This window comes from Pagrus major, chromosome 24 (assembly GCF_040436345.1).
Source record: "Pagrus major chromosome 24, Pma_NU_1.0".
NCBI lineage: Eukaryota > Metazoa > Chordata > Actinopteri > Spariformes > Sparidae > Pagrus > Pagrus major.
In genome coordinates, this window is record NC_133238.1 from 4,655,631 (window position 1) to 4,680,223 (window position 24,593).

Genomic DNA, 24,593 nt, shown 5'->3' on the forward strand with positions numbered 1-24,593 from the left:
TATCATGACCAGTTTTGTCATAATAGACAAAAACATGAGAATAAGCCTCAAGATGACAGATTACACGTGTGTGCACAGCAGCGTATTGTGCAGCAGTGACTGATAAGAAGTCCGTCTCACTGGCTTTATGGAGGATCTCAGTTGCTTGCTGCTGGACTCGTTCTCTGCTGCCCTCCAGTTCATACTCAGTGTCCTTCAGCTGCATCACCCAGATCTCTCCGTCCTGGATGGCCTCTTCCAGCTGCTTGTGCAGGTTCTGCAACACACACACACACAGAAACACACACATACTCAACACAGCAATAAAATGTTTTATTTTAAATAAATAAATATAAATATTTTAAAGGCCAACCATCTCCCCCACCAGAGCCCAGAGTCACAGAAACATATCCAGCTCTTCAGACTTCAGGAGCTGAAGTGCACACCACATTAGATTTTCCACCTCTCTAAGATTCTTAAAAAACATTTTCACCCTCAGGCTTTTACTTTAGTCTTTGTTTTCTGCAGCTGTTTTCCATCTAATTTAGCCCACTTTTCTACCCAAACTGAACCTAGAGAAGACTCTCAGATTGTTGATGCTATGCTGGAATGACTGTACGTACGAGAAGAACAGCAGTAGGCACCACAGCTGAGCAATTTTCATGTGGTTACAAACAAGGGCCTCAAGTTATGGTCAAATAACATACTGTGATTATTTTTGACAGGTATTGTGAATGCGATATGATTCAGGATGTAAATGATCAGTCTTGCATCACATGTTTTCATTTTCACAGAAAAAACTATTAAAACTAGAATGGCACTCAGTAGAGCGCATACCTCCGCCAAGACTCAACAGTCCCCTTGAATTCATTCAAGCCTCATCCAATATCAAATAAATATTTAAATCCACTAGCTCCTGACTTTCATTAGGTGGAGGTGATTAGAGCCTGATAGATATATCCGTTAGCTGGTACTATCGGCTGATATTGGCCTTTCACTTATACGTATATCGGTTTCAGTATATATGTTGTCAGATATGAAAACTTTTTTAGAGATTGTAATGCAGAAAAAGATTCTTGGGGTAAATTATCATTATTACATTACCAGTGAAGTTAAGTTTAAACATCTTTTTCACAAGTGCTTCATAACCACATTTGAGGGATCATTGCAAAAAATATATATTCTACGTAAGAATATAAACATAAGCCATATTGATATCGGAATATTTTGACTCCCCATGCAGTGTCAGTCAGGCTCTAATTAAAATCCTGATGATGTGACATTTGTTGGTGTCTGTACCAAACAAACATGTGAAGGAGGAGCTCTGTAGTCTAGGACACCTCTGAAGCTCTACAGGGCTTCATTAGAATGCTGTTTTGTTTTTTTACATATTTTATCTGAATCACAAAATTGCAAACTTCTGCAGGTTGGATATTGCACCTGGTCATGTTGTGATTTCAATACTATTTTGCTGAACTGTGCAGTGCTGTCAGCAACAAGTCATTTTTGTACACGTTTGGTGAATCAGATGAGTGTGAGTGTTCTTGTTTTGGTCTTTGAGTATTGAGTACTTTGAGTGGTTAGTTTGTCTGGAAAGACAACACACACATGCATGCACGCGCGCGCACACACACACACCTTCATAGTTCCCTCGGCGTTGGCCAGTGACGTCTGCAGTCTGTTGGTCTTGTCTCGGTTCTCTCGGGCCTCCTCCTGTGCTTTCTGCAGCTCGCTCCTCAGCTTGGACAGCGAGCGCTGCAGCGCTGCTTCCTGAGCCTGGAACTCCTTACGAAGCTCAACCTTCACATGAGCAGAGAATCACAGACATCAACACATGAAATATGAACACAAAAACATGTTTGGCACCAGCCAGTCGGCTCTGATTAAAGTTCTGATAAACCCATTGAATGGTACCTGTCCACGACCAGACGGCAGATATATTTCACTCAGCAGTCGGTGGAGATCCAAACAGAGATAAAGGAGCTTCAATATCAGAATCAGAGTCAGAATCAGAAATAATTGATTATCCCCGAGGGGAAACTGTTTACAATACAGCTGCTCCCATTCAAAGTTCAGAATATGCAGAAATAATAATAACAATAATAGTAATAATAATAATAATAATAATAATAATAATATCTATATATAAACAAGAACAAAAACAAAACAAAAAGACAAGAAATGTACACTCCACTAGAATAAATATACATATATACAGAACAATAATGCCAAAGTTGTTGCCAAGTTCCTGTGGCGCTCTGTGGTGTATCTTGGTGGGATATAAGATGATAATAAGATAAGATGAGATAGGACTTGCATCCATCAGGTGGAGACAAACATGACTCTACATGAATGACATCTGAATGTGAAAATAGGAACAACAATTGGCTAACAGTTTTACAATAGCAACTTTTTAAGGTGATAACATCAGACTTTGTGTTTAAAGCTTGTTATGCTGCTTTGAGGCCATCAAACTTGATGTGTGTCTGTTTTATTATTATGAACTTTGTTTTATTTGTGAATCTTTAGGTATGACTTTATAATATAACTATAATTATGTCATAAGTTTAAACAAAAATAGGACATATTTTCTCATCGAATGTACTAAATAAAAACACATAACATACTGATTGAAAAGATTTCCAAGTATAAATGCACAAAATGTTTTTAACACTTCATAACTTATTTGAACAATGTCTATATTTTAGTTTTTTCAGATGTATATTTTATGAACAGTGTACAAAGGCGTTTTTAAGTTTCATCTGCAATAGAAATATTTCCTGAGTGCCTTCATCAGTATTCTGCTTACCGTGATGTTATTTCTTGGAGTATTTTCAAATGCTCAAAATGCCCACAACTAGAAAAACTATAGTCAAAACTACAAAATACACTATGCTTAAAACCTCTGACTGTGACTCTCTCTGAAAACTATCAACTTGCTTCTCTGTTCCCCTCCTGCCACCGAGGGCGTGTTGTCACAACATTTGGCACGTTACATGACATTTCGTACCATAATGTAGGGTAACGTAATGTAATGTAACACAACATAACAGCGTAATATTGCCAATTCTTGTGTACAACATGATGAGGCAAAAGCCAAAAGCCTTAGCCTTCTGCTGCAAAAAATTAATGCCCTAGCTATTATAGGTTTTATTTTAGACAGGATCATGTAGACTGATTTCCTAGTGCCAGTTCAGGGCTGCCCGCTGGAGCCCTGTTTTCATTGGGTGAATGGAAAACTGGACTGAAGAAAAGACTCATCATGTTTCCATAAATGAAGACCGACAAGCTTTAGTCAGTCAAGTGTCTGACTGCTTTGTATTGTTTAGTATTCCAGCCATTGAACACATGGAGATAAGGATGTGAAACAGTGCAATATCCCTTTAACAGAGATGTTTTGTGCATCAGTGCTGTGGGTTTACCTCTGTCCTCTTCCAGGCCAACAGGTTCTCTGTGGTGAGCTGGTGTGTTCTCCTCATGGCCTCTAGCTCCCTCTCATAACACTCCTGAGCCTTGGCCAGCTTCGCCTCGTACTCCTCCACCAGGCGGACCTTATCCTTCGATAGCTCCTCCACCCTCTCCATCAAGGCCTCCACCTACACAGAGACACGGATACATAAAGGACAACGTTTTTTTTTCCCCTTATGTTTGCATGTGAGTTATAGTGAACGAAAGCTTTTTGGAAAGTTTTTGAAATGAAACCACCCACTGCACTATATTATCATAATCTATGTTTTTAAACGGTTAGTCTTTGTTAAATCTCTTATATTAGATAGTTAACAGTCGAGAGGAAAGGAAAAATGGGAATAAAAGAAGGGGATGACATGCAACAAAAGTCCATGGTTATACTCAATACATCTGCAGACTTTATATTAGACTCATAATCCAAACTGCACCAACTAAACAACTTACATTTTTTCAGTTTTCATGCTCGGAACACTCACAAAGCCTCCAAAACAGCAATTACTCCAACAAGTAACTTGCCGCATAAACTCTGCACTATAACATGCTTCAGTCCAGCAGTTCTGGCCTCCCACAGAACATCTACTCCTTTCTCTCTCACTCTTAGCCCACCTCTTGTCTATGGAGCTCGGCCAGTTTCTCCTGGTCTTCAGTGGAGGAGGCGCTCTGGTTCTGCTGGTTGTTGAGGAGTTCCTCCACCTCCTGCCGGTGACTGGCCCTCAGCTCCTCCAGCGCTCGCCGCTTCTCCGCCTCAAACTGGGCCTGAGCCTGGCTGAACGCCCGCAGCTTCTCCTCAAAATCCCGACGCATCTCCTCCACCTATTGGAACCACCAGACATATTCTGTTCCGTCTCAATCATCCCAACCAAGTCTGTCCCTGTGCCAAGCTAAATGCTAACAGGATCTCTTAAAATCTCCCTATGATAACTAAAGATGTGCACATTTTTGAATTCAATCATTAGTTTTTTCTCTCAGTGCCAAAACAGATGCTCACAGCTCCTCGACACCTTAATAGGGCTGTCCCCAATAGCACAGGACTTCGAAGCTTCAGTGATGATTATCAAATTACCAAAAATTCAAAGTTTTGACATCAGGGCGGGGGTTGGGGGGAGGGGGTTCTTGCACAACACAAGCTATCAAACTCACGGACATTATTAACCAATAAACTTTGATATTATTGTACGAGTTTAATGAGAGAAAAGGACAGGAGGGGAGACATCAGCCACTGCCCCAAATGTCTCAAAAGTCAACTTGATGACCGAGTATTGAGCAGTTGTGAGTAGGGTTGGGTTCGTTCACAATTGAACCAGTACCTGGAATTCACTACGGGTACCAAACGGAACCTTTTCTGGTACTGTACTCTCTCTGTAATAACACAAATGTCATTTCAGTTGTAAATAGTAAGTCACCAGATATAATCGCCATTGTTTCAAAGGAGGAAGCAGCTGGAGGAACTGTTTTTACTCTGCACACTTTACTCAACCTGGATACCCGGACTAAACTGTACAAACTGATGGAATATCTGCTCAGTGCTGCAGACTCTGATATTTCCCGCTAAAAAGAATGAAATTCACATACTACAGGTTTATACTAAGGTTTCAGACATACTAAAAAACCTCACATAACATTTTAGTACTCAACAGCATGTTAGAAGGAGTTTCAGTTGCAGCCAGTGGCTGAGTTTCGGCTGACGTCTGACTGCAGGCATGTGAATGCCAGCTGGCTTTCAGGCTATCGAACACGGTACACTCTTCAGCTGTCAGATATATGTGATGTTTGACCAGGTGTTCCTCCGGTTGGATGTGTCGCCCTGGTCAGATTTGTATTTTGCATACAAATACTGCAGCAAGTGTTGTCCTGACTCACTGTGAGCTGACTCACTCTCTCTTTGTCTTTATTAGATTACTCTGAAGATGAGCTCTTCGGTACTGAAATTTGGCAGTGATTTATTATATGTGAATCGGTACTTCGTAGTTCGACGTAATTCTGTCTCCTTAAAAGTACTGAGTTCTGTATCCAAACCTAGTCGTGTGAGAGGCCAGCTTTGATGCTCCCTCAATGGTTTTTGTGTGCTCTGGATTTGAACCTAGTTTAACCTCATAGACCTCGCTCTCTTTTCCCGTCTTGTGCCTCTCTTTCTGTACAGCCACCGCTCTTTCCGTCCAATACTGATTTGGATGTTGATTACCATGGCAACCATAGAAGCTTCAAAGCTTGAAGCATTTGGGACAGCCCTACACCTCATCTTGTTGAACTGTTTCATCAAAGGATGTGACAGACATGAGGTAGAAAAAATATACAAACATGTAAAATGGGATGTGATGTCATGTGATGCAGGCAAATGGCGTCTCATTGGCCAAGCTGAAGGTGGACAGTGTGAAGGCATTGGCAGAGAAGAAGACTGGTGTCAGACCGAAGCTAACATACACCAACAACACATGTGAACACACATCAGTTGTTCATTATACACACTGCCATCAGACTCTACAGAAGCAGGTGGATATGATCTTGTGTCATGTGATGGTATGATGTGATACATGTCATGACATCATAATATGATGCCATCATATTAGATTGATATTCAGTTACCCTGCATCTCTTTACATTCTGTATTATTTTTACTCAAACTTCACAGAATAACTTGAGTAGCAGCTATGAGCTCAACTATAACTGTCCTATTTGTTACTATAGGATATTACATAGCATACTGTAGGAGTGATGATAGACCTTTCATTCATTCTACAGTACTGTCAGGACACTATGGGAGTGATAGCATAGTTATTGGTGTGAAATCTGTTTTATTTTATCTTATTATTTTTTTCTTTTCTTTGCTGTTTTGTTGTATTGTTATTTCTCCTGTTTGTGTCTTTGTTTTGTATGATGTTATTATTCCTTGAAAACCAATAAAAAGTGAATTACAGAAAACAGAAGCAATTATTTTAAAAAAAGAAAAAAGAACAGATAATAGTATCGATAAAGAACTGAACTGATAAGGAGAATAACAGCATCAGTATCAATAACATCCTGATGATACATCCCTACTTATTGGTAGTCTTCCATAAAATACCTTGTAAAACATCGATACCATTTTCAACACCATACCATTATTGTAGTGTGAGTGTAACTACAAGTGTAACTACTACATGTGTAACTATCACATGTGTAAGATGCTGATGCTTGACGGTAGAGATCCGATCTCACTGCATCATGTCAATAAGACCAACAATTCATGTGCCTTTGTGCTGGGCAGTGAGTGTGAGACTGTCTGACTGTGTTCAGCACAGTATGTCACTGCTGGTTCTAGAAGCTTATGACACTTATAAATGACCAGTTAAAGTAGTAGTCTGCAGGTGCAAGATATCAGTTGAATGGCAGTGATACGCTGTTTATTACACGTACCACTAACCACCGCAACGGCATACACCAGATAGCAGCCGCCTCAAAGTAAGAAGCTGTTTTTACTCTGTGTTAACTTGTCTTACTTCATTTACAACTGTTGCATATGTGTACTAATTAACACAATATATCCCAACACTTGTTCCAAGTACACAACTCAACACTGAGTACAATGGACAATATTTGGTTCTATCAGTGTCAGAGAATCACAATGTATGTGTGTGTGTGTGTGTGTGTGTGTGTGTGTGTGTGTGTGTGTGTGTGTGTGTGTGTGTGTGTGTGTGTGTGAAAAGGCTTACCTCTCTGCTCATAGAAACCACTCTCTGTGTGTGTTGGGCCTCAGTGCAGAGCTGGGAGTCCTCCATTCTCTGTCTGTACATCTCAAACTCTGCTAAAGCCTGACAGTCACAAAACATCACAGCAGCTGCGGTACATTATTTCACAGAGACACTTTCATTTCATGCAGTCACTGCTACATCGTATGAAACGCTCTTGAATTAAATTAATTTAAGGCTGTGGCAGAATGACAGAAGAAAGAAGATGTCTCTACAATGTACAAACATTTCCACTAAACACAACCACTCTAAACAAGTCTCTCATGGTGCCCAGCAGCAGTCAGTGACCTGTCTTTTCATGTGTTCGTGGAGCTCCACAGATTCTTCCAGACTGGCCAGCCGCCGCCTCAGGTCTGCCTCGTCCGCCATTTTACTCTTGTACTGCATGATCTTGTCTCTGGTTTCTGTAACTATGTGTTGGACCTAACATGAGAAAGAAAATAAAAGGCTCATAATCTCCAAAGCTGCAGAACTTATTTAATGCAGGAACTATGTTGTTCAATGAAAACATGAAGAGGATTTCTCAGACCCACACACAGAGTAGGTGGAAGTAAGAATGTGGGGAATATGTGTAAGTAAAAGCAGGAGCCAGCACGACACTGCTGCCTCCAACAAACGTTGCTTTAAAAAACACTTGAAAGCAAAACACAGCATTACAGCTTAAAGCACGATGAAGCAAAGCTTCGCTCTGAGACAAGCTGAATGAAATGAACAGCAGTCAAACCAGGTTCAACAACAAGATTTAAAGTGTCCCATCAAAGGAGATCAGCAGATTTAATCTGGAGCCAGACTTCTTCTACTTCTGTGAAACCAGTCCAGGAGATCTACTATATAATACATTAAAGCATTTTAAACAGCTCGTTTGGAACCTGTTCTTGATATGATTCCTTATATTCAGTATTGTTGTTGGCTGAGAGCAGTCAGGACTGAGCAGTGACTGACAACTGGATTATGGAGTGGACAGTCGACGAGCTTCTCTACAGAGGAAACTACCATTGTTGAATGGGAAGTAGCACCTCATGGTGCAGACATACTGTACAGTAGCTCAAATATGCTGCTGCCAGTTTAAAGGAACAGTGCAACATTTGGGGATTCATTTTGTTATAATGAATTGGATTAGAAGATTGATAGCACTCTTATGTCTGCCTTTTAAAGATCCCATGGTGTGCTACATGTTTCAGCATAGTGACATGTTTCCTATAAGAACAGGCAGCTAGGGAGGGGCTTGTCACAGATACTGACTGGCATCTTTAGTAACCAATAGTGCTGAATATGCGTTAAGCCCTCTGACATGGAGCTACTGGTTCACCGACTCTGGCTAACTGAGCTAACTGCCCAACGGCAGCTTCATTTAGCAGGAATTAGCATTACCAGTTACTTTAGCAACAAAGCTACCTGTATCTGTCCATCAGGAAACTCCATACATCACCTAAGTACTGTACATGAACTAGCTTCGGTCTTTCTTTGAGGCTGCGTAAAGCAATGTTCTCGCTCATTTGGCAGGCGTCTGCAGCCGTCACCTTCATGCAGCTGTAAAGTGAGTGATCAGATAAAGGGGCAGAACTCCACTCCTCTAAACTGATGGAGATAACAGATGCTGTTGATGTACCGATTCATCAGTGCCATACTCACTATTCTGCATAATTTTGGAGAGATCTGCAGTATGTGGGAGTCCATCCCCCAAAATATGACACAAACATATGTGCACCGCACACGGTGCAGTATTGGCGTGCTTGCTGCAGGTGGGCGGCAGACAGCTAAAACACGGTCAGTCTTGACACTGTCACATACATAACAGGTGTCTGGTCTTGTGTTGTGTCCATACCTCATCCTCATGGGCTTCTTTCAGAGACTCAATTTCTTCCTCGTGTTCGTCGTTCTTGGTGTTGAGAGCATAAATGACCTGCAGACAGGAAGATAACTGAATATAAAGCTCTTATCAACCATTTCAATATCAGATCAATAGCTCTACAGTGAAGAGTAAAGCTCAGTTCTGCATACAGACAGCAACAAAACCAATTCCAATAACATCAGAGAGGAGAAGATAGATTGAGAGGATTTTCTCACTCTGAATAAAGACAGTAATATCCACAGACTTAGTAATAAAATACATTCACCAAACTGAGCCAAGATTAGACCATACACACATCCATCATTATTCTCTAAATCCATGATTCTGATTCAGATCATTATATTAATGTCCCAACAACTGTCATTAACATTCTCAAACTCTTCTTTAATAAGAAATTTTACATCAACAGCTTGACTTTATCCTGGTGTCTTTTTGCAGGTTATGGTTGGACAAGTTTAAATAATATTCACCAAAAATAAGGATTCCAGAGTTCAACAACAAATACCAGCCTTCAGTGATTCAACAATATGTTTGTTACAAAGTTCAGTTTCTCAGATCTGTCCAGAGTGAACCCTCTGCACAAACAAATCAATAAAGGATCTCTGAAAAAGAAAATAAACCAACATCGCTGACACTGTCAGGGTTTCCTTCGGTACCAGTCAGATCAAAATGAAAGCTCAATCTGATCGATTTTTCATCTAGTTTACATTTATTAGGTGGAGACCTCTGGCTGCCGCAGCAATTATCACAGCAGCAAAGAAGGGAGTCAGCTGACGTAGTGTAAAGAGCACAAATCCACATAAGGAGGAGGTCAAGGATGGATGGTAGGATAAGCGAGCACTTTCACCCAGGAGGCTGCTAATTGTGTCCCTCATGTAACATAGTCCAACGTCCAACTGTGATTATATATAGTCACATGTATATTATAACTATGTGAGGCTATAGTGGCTAAACTTACAAACTGTGATGGTACAACCAAGGTTCACTCTGCAAGTTATTTTGGGAGTCAGTCACTGGCAACTGACCTCTTCAGTCTTTTCATTATGAAGATGTGTTGGAAAGCAGCTGTGACAAAGGTCTAAGTGGTGCTCTCCACAAAGAAGTGAATAGCATCTTGTCAGCGTCTGCTTTCGCTTTCTAATTTAAAATATTTTCACACTGCAGACATATCCACAGTGTTGCCAGAGTAACGTTACGCGTGCATCTGCGTTCTTCCACAAATTGTGCTCTGTTTACCACAGCTGACATCATCGGGCTTGAGTCCACATTCAAAATTGCCGATCCGTTGCAAAAACTACGATGGAGCTGATGTGGAAACACAGTGGGCACGCTTGCTCAGGCCTGTGACAGCCAACCAACCAGAGCAGACTGGGCTTTTTTCAGGAGGGGGGTCTTAAAGAGACGAGAACTAAAACAGAGCGTTCAGACAGAGGGTGAATAGAGGTGCTGCAGCAGTGGACAGTATGAGGAAAATATTGTGAACATTAAAGCATGCGAATATTTTCTGACACCCAAAATAAAAGTATAAACCTGAAAATGAGCATAACATGAGAGCAGCTTAGCCCAGTACAATCACTAAATGAATGCCTGAAGGATACTGACAGTCACTAGCTGGATGTGTATATTTCCCAGTGTTACCTCCACAGTATGATGTCTTTCAGGTGAAAGAAGTCAGAGTGAGGGAGATGTGTCCCTCCTGTTCTCCTTTAGTGTTAGCCTTTGATTCCCAGCAGAGAGTCAGCCATGGAAATGTTCCTTCAATTATACATGATTATTTTAATGATGCTGCTGTGCCTGCTGCTTTCATCTCTCTCTCCTCTGCCTTGGCTTTCATCAAGTTATCTCTCCTCCTTTTGTTCTTCATCTTCCTCCCCCCTCTCCACGTCTCCCAGGAATAAGTATACCTCACATGACTATTTGTGCCTCCAATCTAACAATAAAGCTTGTTTTCTATAAATAATCCTCCACATTGATATTATTCTCTGTCTTCAAATGATTCTGATGCAATTCAGCAATAACCAGTGATGAAAACACATTTGCTGATTATCTCATACTTGTTGCAAAAACATGGTTCTGAATGTTATGAAGTGCCTCTAAAATATCTGTATAACTCACCCGCAGAGGTTACTGTTGTTTCTAACACAGTATACTGCACCGTAGCTGCAGTATGAATAGTGCTGAAACAATGAGTTGATTCATGACACTACCACTACTTTCTATACAATCAATGATTTGTTGATGGCATCATATTCTCTGGTACTAGCTTATATTTGATGATTTTCTTTGTTTGTATTTGTAACTGTGTGAATGTGATCAGGCCTTTCCTGAAAAAGAGATTTTTGCTCTCTGATTTTGTAATGTTTCTGTCCTGAGGAGGTCACTATCAACTAATGGATGAATCTGTGGTTGCAGCTCTACATAAAGGCTGTCAGTTTCAATCTGGGCTTTTATTTTGAGAACTGACCTGTGTCACCAGGTGAAACACTCGAGGGAGGGATCGCTACAACCTGCAGGTCATGTGACCAGAGGGAGTAGCTTAGCTTTTCTCCAGGTTGACACTGTTGGCTTATTGTATAGAATGTTTTAAAGTCTTACACTTTTCTTAAAACATTAGAGAAATATCAGTGTGAATTGACAATTAATGTCTAACTTGTGTTGGGCTCTGTCCTCTCTATTATCTCATAATTTCTGTGAAAAGACATACTGAGCAGAGCTGGTCATCTGTTGCTAACGAGAGACGTAAACGTTTGAGTTTGGAGAAGACTGCAAAAAATCATATTGAAGCGATCATAAAGTGTTGAATTTTTCCTTTGCAGAGAATTAGGAGGTTACCGCTCTCAAAAAATCTGACAGACGTCTTCATAGAGAACACGATTCGTTAACAAGTGCTGCACTTTTGGATTTAACTGCAACTGCAGCATAATGCCGATGTAGTGGCCGTGCCATGGCGCTGTATTGTAGAATTTGCACAGTGCAGCAGGAGAGGTGCTGTCAAAGCTGCCAACAGAGCTGTTGGTGTATCTACAGCAGCGATGTGTCAGGTGACACTCAGATATTTCAAACTAACCCCACTGATGTCATTTTGCACATAAAGGTTTATTGTTGAACTGTAAACATATCTCGCCTCCACTGTGTTCAAATCTCTGTGTTTTATAACCACATATGAGGAAAAAAGGTGTGTATTTGGTGTAAAGAAGAATACCAGCCCATAACTCAATATCAGAATGTTTTTAGTCCCCCATATTGGGATCGACATCAGCCCCTAAAATCTGTGTTGGTTGGTCTCTGGCAATGACTTTACAAAGTGAGTTCATGAGGAGGAGACTCCTCAGGTGAAACAGTGCAGACATCATGTGATTATCACAGTAATAACCCATGTTAGTGATGATATGCAGTAAATCTGTCAGGTCTGAAAGGAGGTGGTGAAAGAAATCTTTGGTAAAGCAGAAGCAGCAGCTATGATTGGACTGACACTAGCTGGTAAAACAGTCCATAGTTTCCTGTTGCATTTCCATCCACCTATTGACCTCTTAGATGTGCACTCACTTGACTGGGGTTTGGCAACGCTCCACCACTAGAAAGGAACCTCATTCAACAGCATGATTTAGCTGAATTCTTTCTTTTAACAAAATAAAGTATCAAAGTGCTGAGATGTTGATTAAAGCTATTCGATGTTGCTTCATGCTTTCTATGAGCCACTGAACTCACTCTTTAAAATGATGTAATGCTGTGAAAGGAAAAATCCGTCATGTCTAATTTCAATCTTTGCAGCTTCAGACCGATACTCAAATTACATGTAGTCAGTTACTGTCACTGTGCTGCCTGATCCTGACCGTACGTTTATAATCTTCAGCAGGTTCTTTCTTGTTGCAGGCTGGTCTCACATCCAAACCACAGAGCTGCGTCACTGCTGGACTAAGGTCAGGCTGCACCAAATCTTATTCTGGTTTAGGGGTAAAAGATATTCTGGCTTGTTTGGGTTTATTTAAACCAATCATAATCTTGGGCATCACCGATGGTGTCCCTGCCTGGAGAAACAGTGTCGGGGGAACTTGTCTTGCACGTGGAGAGGTTAGCCATGGCATTAAAATTAGCTGCTAGCTTGTTCACTGTATGTTTGTACCCTTACAGACTAGGTGGTGTTCGAGTAAATTGCTAATTTCAATGTGTAGGCTGCTCTCTTGGAGGTTGTCGTTTCAGGTAGTGAAGGGGATTTTAGAAACGGTAACACACAGATAGCGACAGGGAGAAGGAAGCTGCCTGGATACAGCACAGTCTGTACCAACAGTACGGCTGCTGAGTCAAACTACTGTCACGCAGGGGACAATTTGATATCCAGCTAGCATTGCTAAGCAAAATTACGTGATTCCCTTAAAATAATAACCTATACTTTTATCAGCTCTGTTAGTAGTTTGAGTTTAACCACTTTGGTCCAGCTAGATATAAAGCTGAAACTATTGGTTAATTAATCAGTCAGTTAATCAACACAAAATTAATCATCAACTATTTTCATATGGCTGATATATCTGTTGGCCGATGTTATCTGCTGATATTGGCCAACCATAGATATACACACCGATCAGGCATAACAATATGGCCACCTGCCTAATATTGTGAAGGTTGTGCAGGCAAAACAACTCTGACCTGTCAAGACATGGACTTAATACCTCTGAGTGTGTCCTGTGGTGTCTGGCACCAGGGGTTTTATATAGTGGATCCTCTGGGTCCTGTATGTTGAGGGTGGGGCCACCATGGATCAGACCTGCTCCAGCACGTCTTACAGATGCTCGATCAGATTGGGATGTGGGGAATTTGGAGGCCCGGTCAACACCTTAGGCCCTTTATTGTGTTCCTTGAGCTGTTCCTGAGCAGTGTTTGTGGTGTGTCAGGGCACATTGTCCTGCTGGGGGGCCACTGCCATCGGGTAGTGTTGTTGTGATGAGGGGGTGTACTTGGTCCACAACAATCTTTGGATGGGTGGTGCATGTCAAGTGGCATTCACATGAATGCCAGCACCCAAGGTTTCCCAGCAGAACATCGCATTGTGATGAGATGATCAATGTTATTCACGTCACCTGTCAGTGGTTTATGATTATGATTCTAAATAAGATGATTGGGATAATTAGTGTCTCAGAGCACTGATTTCATTTTAGACAATAAAGTTTATTGTTCAGTCTCTCTCTCTTGTGCATCTTGTCCTCATCTCTCTCTCCCTGTCTCACAGCTGGGGAACATATGAATATTTGTTGTTTTCATGATATGAGACTATATATGTCCTAAGATATTGGATATCATTGTTGCCACATTACAGATGATTACTGACCAAAAATCTCATTGCACTCAAAGTTCCAATAGTCATCGCTACAATACTTTTACAATATCGACATCGAGGTATTTGGTCTAAAAACTAGTGGTACAAAAAACTCTATAATGACATCATCAATACCACAGTATTTGTGGTATTGAGCAGCTGACGTACAGACTAAGCAGCTACATTCAGAAGTTCACTATATCACACTTACAAAACACAGCTCAACAATTTGGAAGTTACTCCGGATATAGGATAAATTTCAATAAATCTAACGCTGCTCTCTTACACATGGCGCCAGCGGAAAAAATGCTTACATCCTGTAGCTTTCATTGGACAGCCGAAGGTTTTAAATATTTGGGTATAAATATTACTCCTAATTTAGATAATCTCTTAAAGGAAAATTACACCCCCCTTGTACACAGACTTTTTAAAATGTTCCTCCCTACCATTATCATTATTAGGACGAATAAATGTTATTAGAATGAATGTTCTCCCAAAACTTAACTTCCTTTTCCAGATGTTACCATGTTTCTTAGCTGTGGATTTTTTTTAAAAATCATTAAATTGCAGCATCTCAAAATTCATTTGGAGCAATAAGAAACCTAGGATCAGTCTAATGACCCTCATGAAGCCAGAATCCATGGGAGGTCTTGGTCTCCCTAATCTGCAATATTACTTTTGGGCAGCCCAGTTAAGGAACATGGTATCATGGATATTGGGGAGACAGGAGTCCCCGTGGGTTCAGATGGAAGCAGAGTTGTTTAAACCTTTGCCCCTGGTTTCTCTCTTATTTATAAACAACTTTGAAAAGATAAAAAAAATGGACAAATGTTTTTCTGTTCTTAATACTCTGCCTACATGGAAAGACTGTAGGAAAAAATATGGTATCACCTCTTGTACCTCTATTTACTCCCCTATTTATTAAAATCCAGATCTGAACATTCAAATGATCAACATAGGGGAATGGACAAACTCTGGTTTAATACAATTTAAAGACTTATTTAAACTGAACACGCAAATAAAATCAATCAATTTCAATGACTTAAGATCGAAATACGACATTCCCAACAAAGACTTTTTAAAATATTTACAAATTCGGAGTCTTGTTCATTCACTTATTAAAGAAAACAAATTACGATTTGGACTATCTGAGATAGAAGATATATTAATGTCCTCAGAGACAATAAAGGGGAAGATAAGTGAATTCTATAATACTCTCTCAAGAGGAGGTCAATCATCTTTCCAGATATTAATGAAGATATGGGAGAAGGAGCTAGGGATGACCTTTGAAGAAAATACCTGGCTAAACATCTGTGAAAGAACTCATTTTCCATTTACTAGTAATGAAATTAAGGAATCTAATTTTAAATTCATCCATAAACTATATTTAACACTGACAAAAATGCACAAAATTTCTAAGGATATTTCAGCAAAATGTCCTAGATGTAAAAGGATGGATGGGACATTTATGCATATGTTTTGGGAATGTGATCTTTTACAAAGTTTTTGGAACTCAATTCATTCCTTCACACAATCTGTTTTGAAAATGAAATATGATTTAAGCCCCAGTTTGTATTTGTTAAACGATCCAATGAATCTTCAGATAGATAGGAAAAAATGCAGGATATTAATTATGAATACATACTTTGCTAAGAGATGTATACTCTTATTTTGGAAAGATGATTCCCCTCCAACCTTTAAGGTCTTCATGGATCAGATTTCAGTATTTTTACCTTTAGAAAGATTAACTTTGGAAAAATATAACTGAAAATTTTCTAAAAGGGACTAATGATTAGCTTAGTTTAACCCAGAATCTGTGCCTTATGTAGATAGGTAGACCATAACATAAAATGTACACTATATGTATGCATGAGTATGTAAATATGTATGTATATGTGTAGCCTGTATATATTGGGATGTACAGGTATGTTTACATGTAGGGCCTATGGGCATGCATGTGTGTATGTATGGGCACGTATGTACATATATGTGTAAATACTCCACTGATATCAGTGAATATGTGTTGCTGCCATTTTTTAATTTTTTTTTAATTTATTTATTTATTCATTTATTTATTTATTTATTTTCATTATCCTTTTCTCCCGATGTGTTTGTATTCTGTTTGGGAAAAAAAATACTAATAAAAAAGAATTAAGGATGGTTGTTATATCCTCCCTTCTCTTGTCAGATTGTTATTTACTGAGGACAAACGCCGACTTTCCTTTTGTTCATTTAATGCCACTTTTGAATGATAACACCAACTCGTAGCTGAGTACAACTAGCGGCTAACTTCCGGGTTAGCGCTCCAATAACTTGAACCATCCATTCCACTTGAGAAACTGATCGCCAACAAACACCGGCTACTGTCGCTGCTAGCCAGCCTAGCCTAGCCTAGCCTTGTTTTTAGCCTGTAGCCATGGGTGTGTGTGAGAGCTGTTTGCCAGTCTACTCACAGATCACTGAGGATATATCCATCGCTTATGAGAGGATCTAAAGATGAAAGATGAGCTCTTCATACACCTCTCCTCAATCGCCACAGCCAAGGCAAAGCGCATCTCGTACTTTTCGTACACATCATCAGCCCTGGCCCCACCAGACTGTGACATCACTGTGCCCTGGAACAGGTCCATGCTTGCCGTGGGTGAATTAGCTCCTGCTGAAATCCCACCAGCTGTAAAAGACTTCTGGCTGAGCCTCGACGTAAAGCCCAAGACCCAGGCTTGTTCAACCCCAGAGCCCTAGAGGCTGGTGAGAAGCAGAAAGTTGCAGAGCAAATGTCCCCCTCCCTCCGCTACACCAAAGACCCTCCATCTGGAGAACAAGTTTCAAGCCCTGATGCCCACGATATATGTCCTGGATGAGAGAGAATTTCCCCAGCTCTGTGAGCGGCCCCAACCCCTCTTGCCATCGACTGCACCACAGCCAGCCTCCTCGCTGACCATGCCTGGGCAGGTGGCCCAGTGCCCGAGGAAGCGCACTGCCGCTCACTCTCACCTGAAGGTGAGCCCCATTCCGAACTGCCACCTTCCTCCTCAGGACGGAATATACCTCCCTGGGATATCCACCGGAGCCACTGCTGATGAAGCCAGCCATTCTAGCGGTCAGACTGTGTTCCTCGTTGGGTCATCCATGGTCCGGCATGTGCAGATCAACAACTGCCGCACCTCCTGCCATCCAGGTGAAGGACATCAGCACCTCAGCCATGCGTTATCAAGTTGCATTCTGCCAGTAAGCCCTGTGGTGACTCAGAGCAATATATTTTCAACTTCGACTTTGACTTACGTGCTCAGCACTGTAACTCAGAAATGCTGGTTCTAGGTGACTTTAACCTAAACTGGTTAACAAATTATTCAAATCATCTAAAAGAGATATGTGACAATCTCAATCTGATCACATCTGATCGTAACCCTAACCCTAGCCAACCAGACCTAATTTGAAGGATCCCTTAAGGTCAACATTGATAGATCTGATTCTGTGTAATAGGAGGGAGAAAATGGCTGCCTCTGGAGTTTTTGCACTTGGTCTAAGTGTCTACTGCCCTGTAGCCTTCATTAGAAGTGCTGGATTGGCAAAATCAACGTCAAGAATTTTGATTAAAAGAAATTGAAAACATTTCAATGAACAGGCTTTTTTAACTGATATTGCTAACAGTAATATACAGTATACTACTGAAATACTGGATGTAGAACAGGCTCTTGAACCTTTCACCAACTCTTTAGTAGGGCTGCCCGATAAATCGAATTTTCATCGTCATCGCGATATGAACATGTGCGATAAACACATCGCAAAAGACTGCCTGACACGCGATGAATAAGAAAAATCATTTTGTTTACATGCGCCATGAGCATGCTAACATTTAGCCTATCAGACGGAGCCCTGTTTACAAAGGCCAATCAGATGAAGCCCCAGCTAGCCGTTAGCTACCCTGACAAAATTAATCGGCATCAGTTTGGTGGTGATTGCCAGGTTATGATGGCTGAGGGAGGAGAAAAAATGGTCGACGAAGGCCTTGTGGTGAAAAGAAACAGCACTTCTGCTATATGAACTTATTTTGGATTCAGGAGAGACGATGGTGTAACGTGGGCTGGTGAAGGGGAAGGTGATGGTCCACTTTAGTGCGGTTGCTCCGGTTACTCAAGAGACGGCAGGCAACATGTGGGGGTTTGCGCACGGCACTTTTATTCATAACACTGACCGCACCATGCCAGGTCTCTACGGCACTAATGTTACAGGCATACACGCAAATGACCACAGGCCGAGGTTCTTCTACCAACACTTCACAAAATAAAAACAAAATAAAAAGGGAATTCTTCGCTCTGTTAGCGGTATCCTTTCTCATGAGGAGCGGAAGTACACCTGCTCTTCTTCATCGTACAGGTTACATTACCCACTAAACAAAAGGAGGCGCCACCTAGTGCCACTACATTAAATAACTGACTGTTACAACGTGTTACAATGACAGGTACTGTGCGTGCACATCAGCACATCTGGGAATGTGGTAACATGTCACCGTACACGTCTGTAACCTAACAAAGTTAACATGCTGGTTTTCTTGGCCAAGAACTTGTGTTAAGGGAATAACTAAGGTTGTAACTTGCCCTAACGGGTAGATATTTTTTCCTGAATTTATTTTCTCTTGATTTAGTGGGCTGGCCCTTCTCTATTTCAGTTTTGTCCCTCATACTATAGATCTCTGCACCTTGTCAGGCAGAGTCTAGGGCCTTGATGATTGTGATGAGAGACATTACAGTTAATTTAAAGTGCCATGTTTAATTTATATTTATTTAATTATTTAAGTTGTTTCCCTCTGGATGTTTTATTTATTTCAACTCTGCATGGTAAGAGATGTTTTGGTTGAGTTTACAAGAAAATAGTTTAAAGGGAGCAGGGGAAATTAAACTTTAATTTCATATAGGTATAATGTCTTATTTAAATTAATGTTCTGCTTAATTGGTTGGGTATTCATGTGCAGTTTGTTCAATAAAAGCATGTTCGAAATAATTTATTTCATTCTTTATTCAGTGGGCATTGGCTATTCAGTGTTTGGGGTCTATGTTAGCAGTGTACCTATTAATGCGGAAACACTATTATTAACTGTATAGTTAATAATATGCAAACTTCAATATTTGTTTATTTATCGCAACTTATATCGTCATCGCAATATTGAACAGTGTTATCGCACATCGCAGATTTTCCTCATATCGTGCAGGCCTAGCTCAAATCATTCCTCTCAATATATCCTGTGTTGAGTCCACACCAGTCTGGTTTCAGAGCTAAGCATAGTACTGCCATCAACTCAGTTACTAATGATATTATATCTGCTGTTGATAAAGGGAAATACTGTGGATCTAACAAAAGCTTTTGATACTGTTGACCATACTTTGCTCATACAGAGGTTAACCCAACGATTCGATTGGATGCATGTGCGTTGTGTTCCTACTCCGGTACAGTTTTGCGCCGTCGTCCGGCAACCCCCACTGGCTGCGTTTTTGAGTCCGGCACGGTGCAGCACCTCCGGACAGATGGAGTTGCGAGACCGAGGAGTTCCTGCGATTATTACATAATCACACACGACCGCAGTTATAGGTATGTATTATAAACACAACAACAAGAGATGTTCCCAACCGAAGGATTAGAAGAAGTGCTTGTATTTGTCTCTTTTTTGAGATTTTTGTGCTGGCGTCAACACGGAGTGTTTAATTATGAAAATTAACTGGATATTATGTTGTTGTTTCGGTGTCTGACTTCCTGTCTGCTCTGTGCTGAATTCGGCTGAATTGCTGCGTCGTGCTCTGGCATCCAGCAGAAATAGAAGCCCTGCGTATCTGCTCCGGAAGGGTGCTGGAACGGAGCAGATAAGCAACGCAGCGGAGCCACTGGAAGTTAACACATAGACTAGAGTGAAACCTATCAGCTCCGCTGCCATGGTGGAGCTGTAAAAGAGCGGAGCCGGACCAGACACGTATCTGGTGGAATCTAGGGGTAAGTGATATTGGTTTTGATTGTAATTCCTGTTATTGGTTCAAGGACTACCTGTCCCATAGACAACAATGTGTGACTGTAGGAAATGATCATTCCGTGTTTCTACCATTGTCTAAAGGGGTTCCACAAGGTTCAATACTGGGTCCTGTCTTATTTGCAATCTATATTAAGAATATTACATCCTCTTGACAAATTGTAACGCCCATCTTTATGCTGATGATACAGTCCTGTACTGCTGTGCTAAAACTGCATATAAAGCCATTACAATTCTCCAGTAAGCTTTTGACCAACTGCACGATTCTCTTTGAAATTCCCCCTGAAATTAGTCCTCAATGCAAACAAAACCAAATTCATGATTAGGCATGGGCCGGTATGATATAGTGGAGCAGATAAGTCACTCAATCGTGCATTTGGTGATACAAGCATGAAAATTGGCATGAGCAGTCTCTATGGGTCACTTGACAAGAAAATTGTCCCAGCCACTTGGAATTTCAAGTTGGCGGCCATTTTTCAAGATGGCCGCCACCTTGGTCAAACAATTAAGTGATGTTATTGTTTGGTTGGTGATATAGGCATGAAAATTGGCATGGACAGTCTCCATGGGTCACTTGACAAGAAAATTGTCCCAGCCACTTGAAATTTCAAGATGGCGGCCATTTTTCAAGATGGCTGCCACCTTAGTAGAGCAGTTAAGTGATGTAATCATTCAGTTGGTGATACACACATGAAAATTTGCATGCGCAGTGTACATGGGTCACTTGACCAGAAAATGCTCACAGCCAATTGAGATTTCGAGATGGTGGACATTTTTCAAGATGGCTGCCACCTTATTGGAGCATTTAGGCTAATACAAGCACGGAAACTGGCGTGAGCCGCCTAATGGATCTTCAAAAGGTCCATTTTCTCATATAAATATTGTTTTTTTAGTAAAGAGGACTTAGAGTCATTTTATGACCTCTAGCATTGATGCATAAAAATACACTTGTGTTGATTTGGTGATTACAGGTAATTTAGACTAGAGTGAATATCTGCACTACCAGGGCGCACTGGTGATATATCACTGCTGTTAAACTCAGAGTGGGGTTCAATGTCAGCTAATTGAAAGTTAGTATCCCAAATGTCATCTAATTTACCCCAAATCAGTTAGATAGCCGCACTTGAATTGACAGGTTGTGCCAGCGTGGGAGAGCCGAGCCAAGGTTAACGGGGTTTTAGTTAACCGGATGCTGTACAGATCGCACGGGATTTAAACGGCATTGGATGAACGATCGGACTAGGTGTAGGGCGAAAGCATGAACCTAGTTGTATCCCATACAAGAATGTGCTTGGTAAAAGGTGGTAAAAGGATGAACCCTCGGCCTTTGCCTATACATTTGCTGCAGACATGGCAGAGGTTATCATAACAGTTCAGAAAACCAACTGGGACAGATGTTGTATTTGCCAGCAGGACACAAAGGAAAAACTTGTTCAGCCGACTTTATTCAACAGAGAACTTGATCGGATTGGTTATGTTAACATTGCAAGAAATGTTCCATTGTTTGCTGTGATCAATGCTCTGCCCATCGGACTTGTAAGAGACATACAGGCTGAAGATGAGCAGCACGGTGTGTTTGAGTGTGTGTGTGTTGCAGAGGGGGTGGTTCACCTGGGAGTGGGCGTGTGTGCGTGCGGAAGTGTGTGTGCGTAAAGGTGGGCACTCACCGGTGAAACAGATGAGAGAGAGAGAGAGAGAGAGAGTCAGGGTTGGGAGTAGCCGTAATTTTTGTTGACCGCTACTCATTCATTCATTAATCACCCTTTTTTTCCTGTTTAATCCGCCAGTCTCATTTTTACATTTATCCATCCTTGCTGCGCTGTGATAGCTCTGTGCTGTTTTGTTTCATAATAAATGCACCAAAAGCATTGTTGGATCTCAGCGTATCTTTATCATAATCTACTATAGCGCGTCACAAATCTACGTAGAGGACCCAACCTCATACTCTCAGCGGCTTTAAAGGTTTGTGTTTGGAAGCCGCAACATTTTGTCAACAAAAAAGGCGTTTAATGAAAATCATCAAGCCGCATCAAAGAACCAAGTCGTCACGCACCGACTAGCCCGAGAACAAAGGAGCCACAGCTAAGTGCCACACCACGCAATCCATTCACCTGGGAACAGGTAGGCCTGAACCTGTTAATGTTTGTGGATTGAGGAATCCGCTTCGATTGGAATGCATTGCGTCAAATGAGGACAATGTATTAAATGGATACGCTGGTTGCATTGGCGCATTGATGGTGGCGCATATTCTCCGTGCTTTATTGGATTGTGATGTCGGGACTTTGTGGTATATGTGGCGGCTGATGTTGTCTAAAGACCTACTGCTTGTTGAAAATGCTTGGATCGAATCTGCTCTGTCAATGAATTTAAATGCAATGTCTATGGATGGATTTGAATACGCTCTTGAATGAAATGTGATTGTGTTGCTTTATACAAAAATACAATCTAACGAAAATGAGTCAAATAAACGCTGATGCTGAATGTTCAAATATGGAACGTGAAAAGAGGGAAATCAAACTGACGGCCAAAGCTATGGGAAATAAAATCGAACGGTTGCAACATGAGCGCAAAAGTGCCGTTAATAAAATCAAAGAGTTTATTCCGCAAATAAAAGCGCACATGAAATCAAAAGAAAATGTAACTGAAATCCCCTCACAACTGAATAACTTGAATGCACTGTGTAAAAAGGCCACTGACCTGCACAACGAAGTATTGCCACTTCTTCCTGATGATGAAGGTAAAAAACAAAAAGAGTGGTTTTCTAGCATTATGGATTACAGTGATGCATTCAAGGAACAAGTGGAAAAATGGATAAAGGAAAATCCGCATGAAAACTCAAATGAATTACCACTTCAGACAAATACTTCTGAGCAACCAACAAAGGAAATAAATCACGCAGCACAAATTCCTGTCGAAAAAAGCAAGGATTTGTCTGTTGCTGACCCTCCAGTACTTGTTCCCACTGAACAAGATCCCCAGGATGAACTACAGCCCTGTGACAGCATCTCAAATGCAACCAAGAAATCACGCTCACATCATTCCTCATCCTTGGCTTCACGCTCATCTGCTCGCTTAAAAACGGAAACAAATCTTGCGATTTTGGCAGCAAAACAAAAGGCATTAAAGGAAAAACATGCATTGGATGAAGAGGAGTTAAAGCTACGCAAAAGAAGAGAACAGCTTTTACTGGAGAATGAAATCGCTGAGGAAATGGCAAAACTAAGTGTTATAAAATCACAAAGCAGTGTTGGCAGTAAATCAAAGTCAAAGGTTTCAGATGGGATGAACTCATACTATGAAAAGACATGCTCAAAACAACAACTTAACATCAATGCTATGGAATTTGTCCCATCACTGCCAGTTAAACTAAAACCCAACGCAATTGAAACCACGCAGACAGTTGTGAAGCCTAAAGTCACTCACTTACCTGACATAAAACATCTCCCAGGTCCTTCTTACATGCTCCAACGTTATCTAGCCACTCCTGAAGATCCTGTGACCAATGTTACACAAACTGATGCATCACAAAACGACAGTGTGCTGGACATAATGAGAAAACAAAATGAAATTTCAACACTCTTGATGCAACAACACTGCCTCTCAGCACTCCCAAAAAGGGAAATTCCCATTTTCGATGGTAACCCACTCAAATACCATTCGTTTATTAAAGCATTTGAAAATGGAGTTGAGCGAAACACCAGCAACAACTGTGACAGACTCTACTTCCTTGAACAATACACCAAAGGGCATGCAAAGGGACTAGTGAGGAGCTGTCAGCACATTGAGTCGAGCAGAGGATATGTGAAGGCAAAGGCTCTATTGAAAGAGCATTATGGCAATGAGCAAAAGGTGGCAGCAGCATACATGGAGAGAGCTTTGTCATGGCCCACTATTAAAACAGAAGATGTGAAAGCCCTCCAGGAGTACGGCCTCTTTCTGCGTGGATGCTGCAACGCTTTGGAGGATGTGCAGTATTTAAATGATCTGGACACACCCACAAACATGGTGGAAATCATCAAAAAACTGCCGTACAAACTCCGAGACCGCTGGAGGTGCGACGCATGTGACCTGCAGGAAAGGTACAACAGGAGAGCAAGGTTTGTGGACATTGCCAACTTTGTTGAAAAACAGGTAAAAATCTTGACAGACCCTGTGTTTGGAAACATTCAGGACACTGTTATAACAACTAAACAAATGAGACACAAACCTCCCCCTCGCTCCAGCATCAGAGGAACCAGCTTC

At 41.1% G+C, this 24,593-nt stretch overlaps 1 protein-coding gene across 1 annotated transcript in view; it reads right to left on the bottom strand.

Annotated features, from left to right (window-relative positions):
• The window catches only part of LOC140992176 (protein FAM184A-like), a 94,568-nt gene that overhangs the window by 58,055 nt on the left and 11,920 nt on the right, over positions 1–24,593 (bottom strand). Inside the window, 7 exon segments of the mRNA XM_073462453.1 lie at positions 121–256; positions 1,618–1,779; positions 3,402–3,575; positions 4,054–4,260; positions 7,137–7,235; positions 7,461–7,595; positions 8,998–9,075. Coding sequence (XP_073318554.1) covers positions 121–256; positions 1,618–1,779; positions 3,402–3,575; positions 4,054–4,260; positions 7,137–7,235; positions 7,461–7,595; positions 8,998–9,075 — 991 coding nt within the window.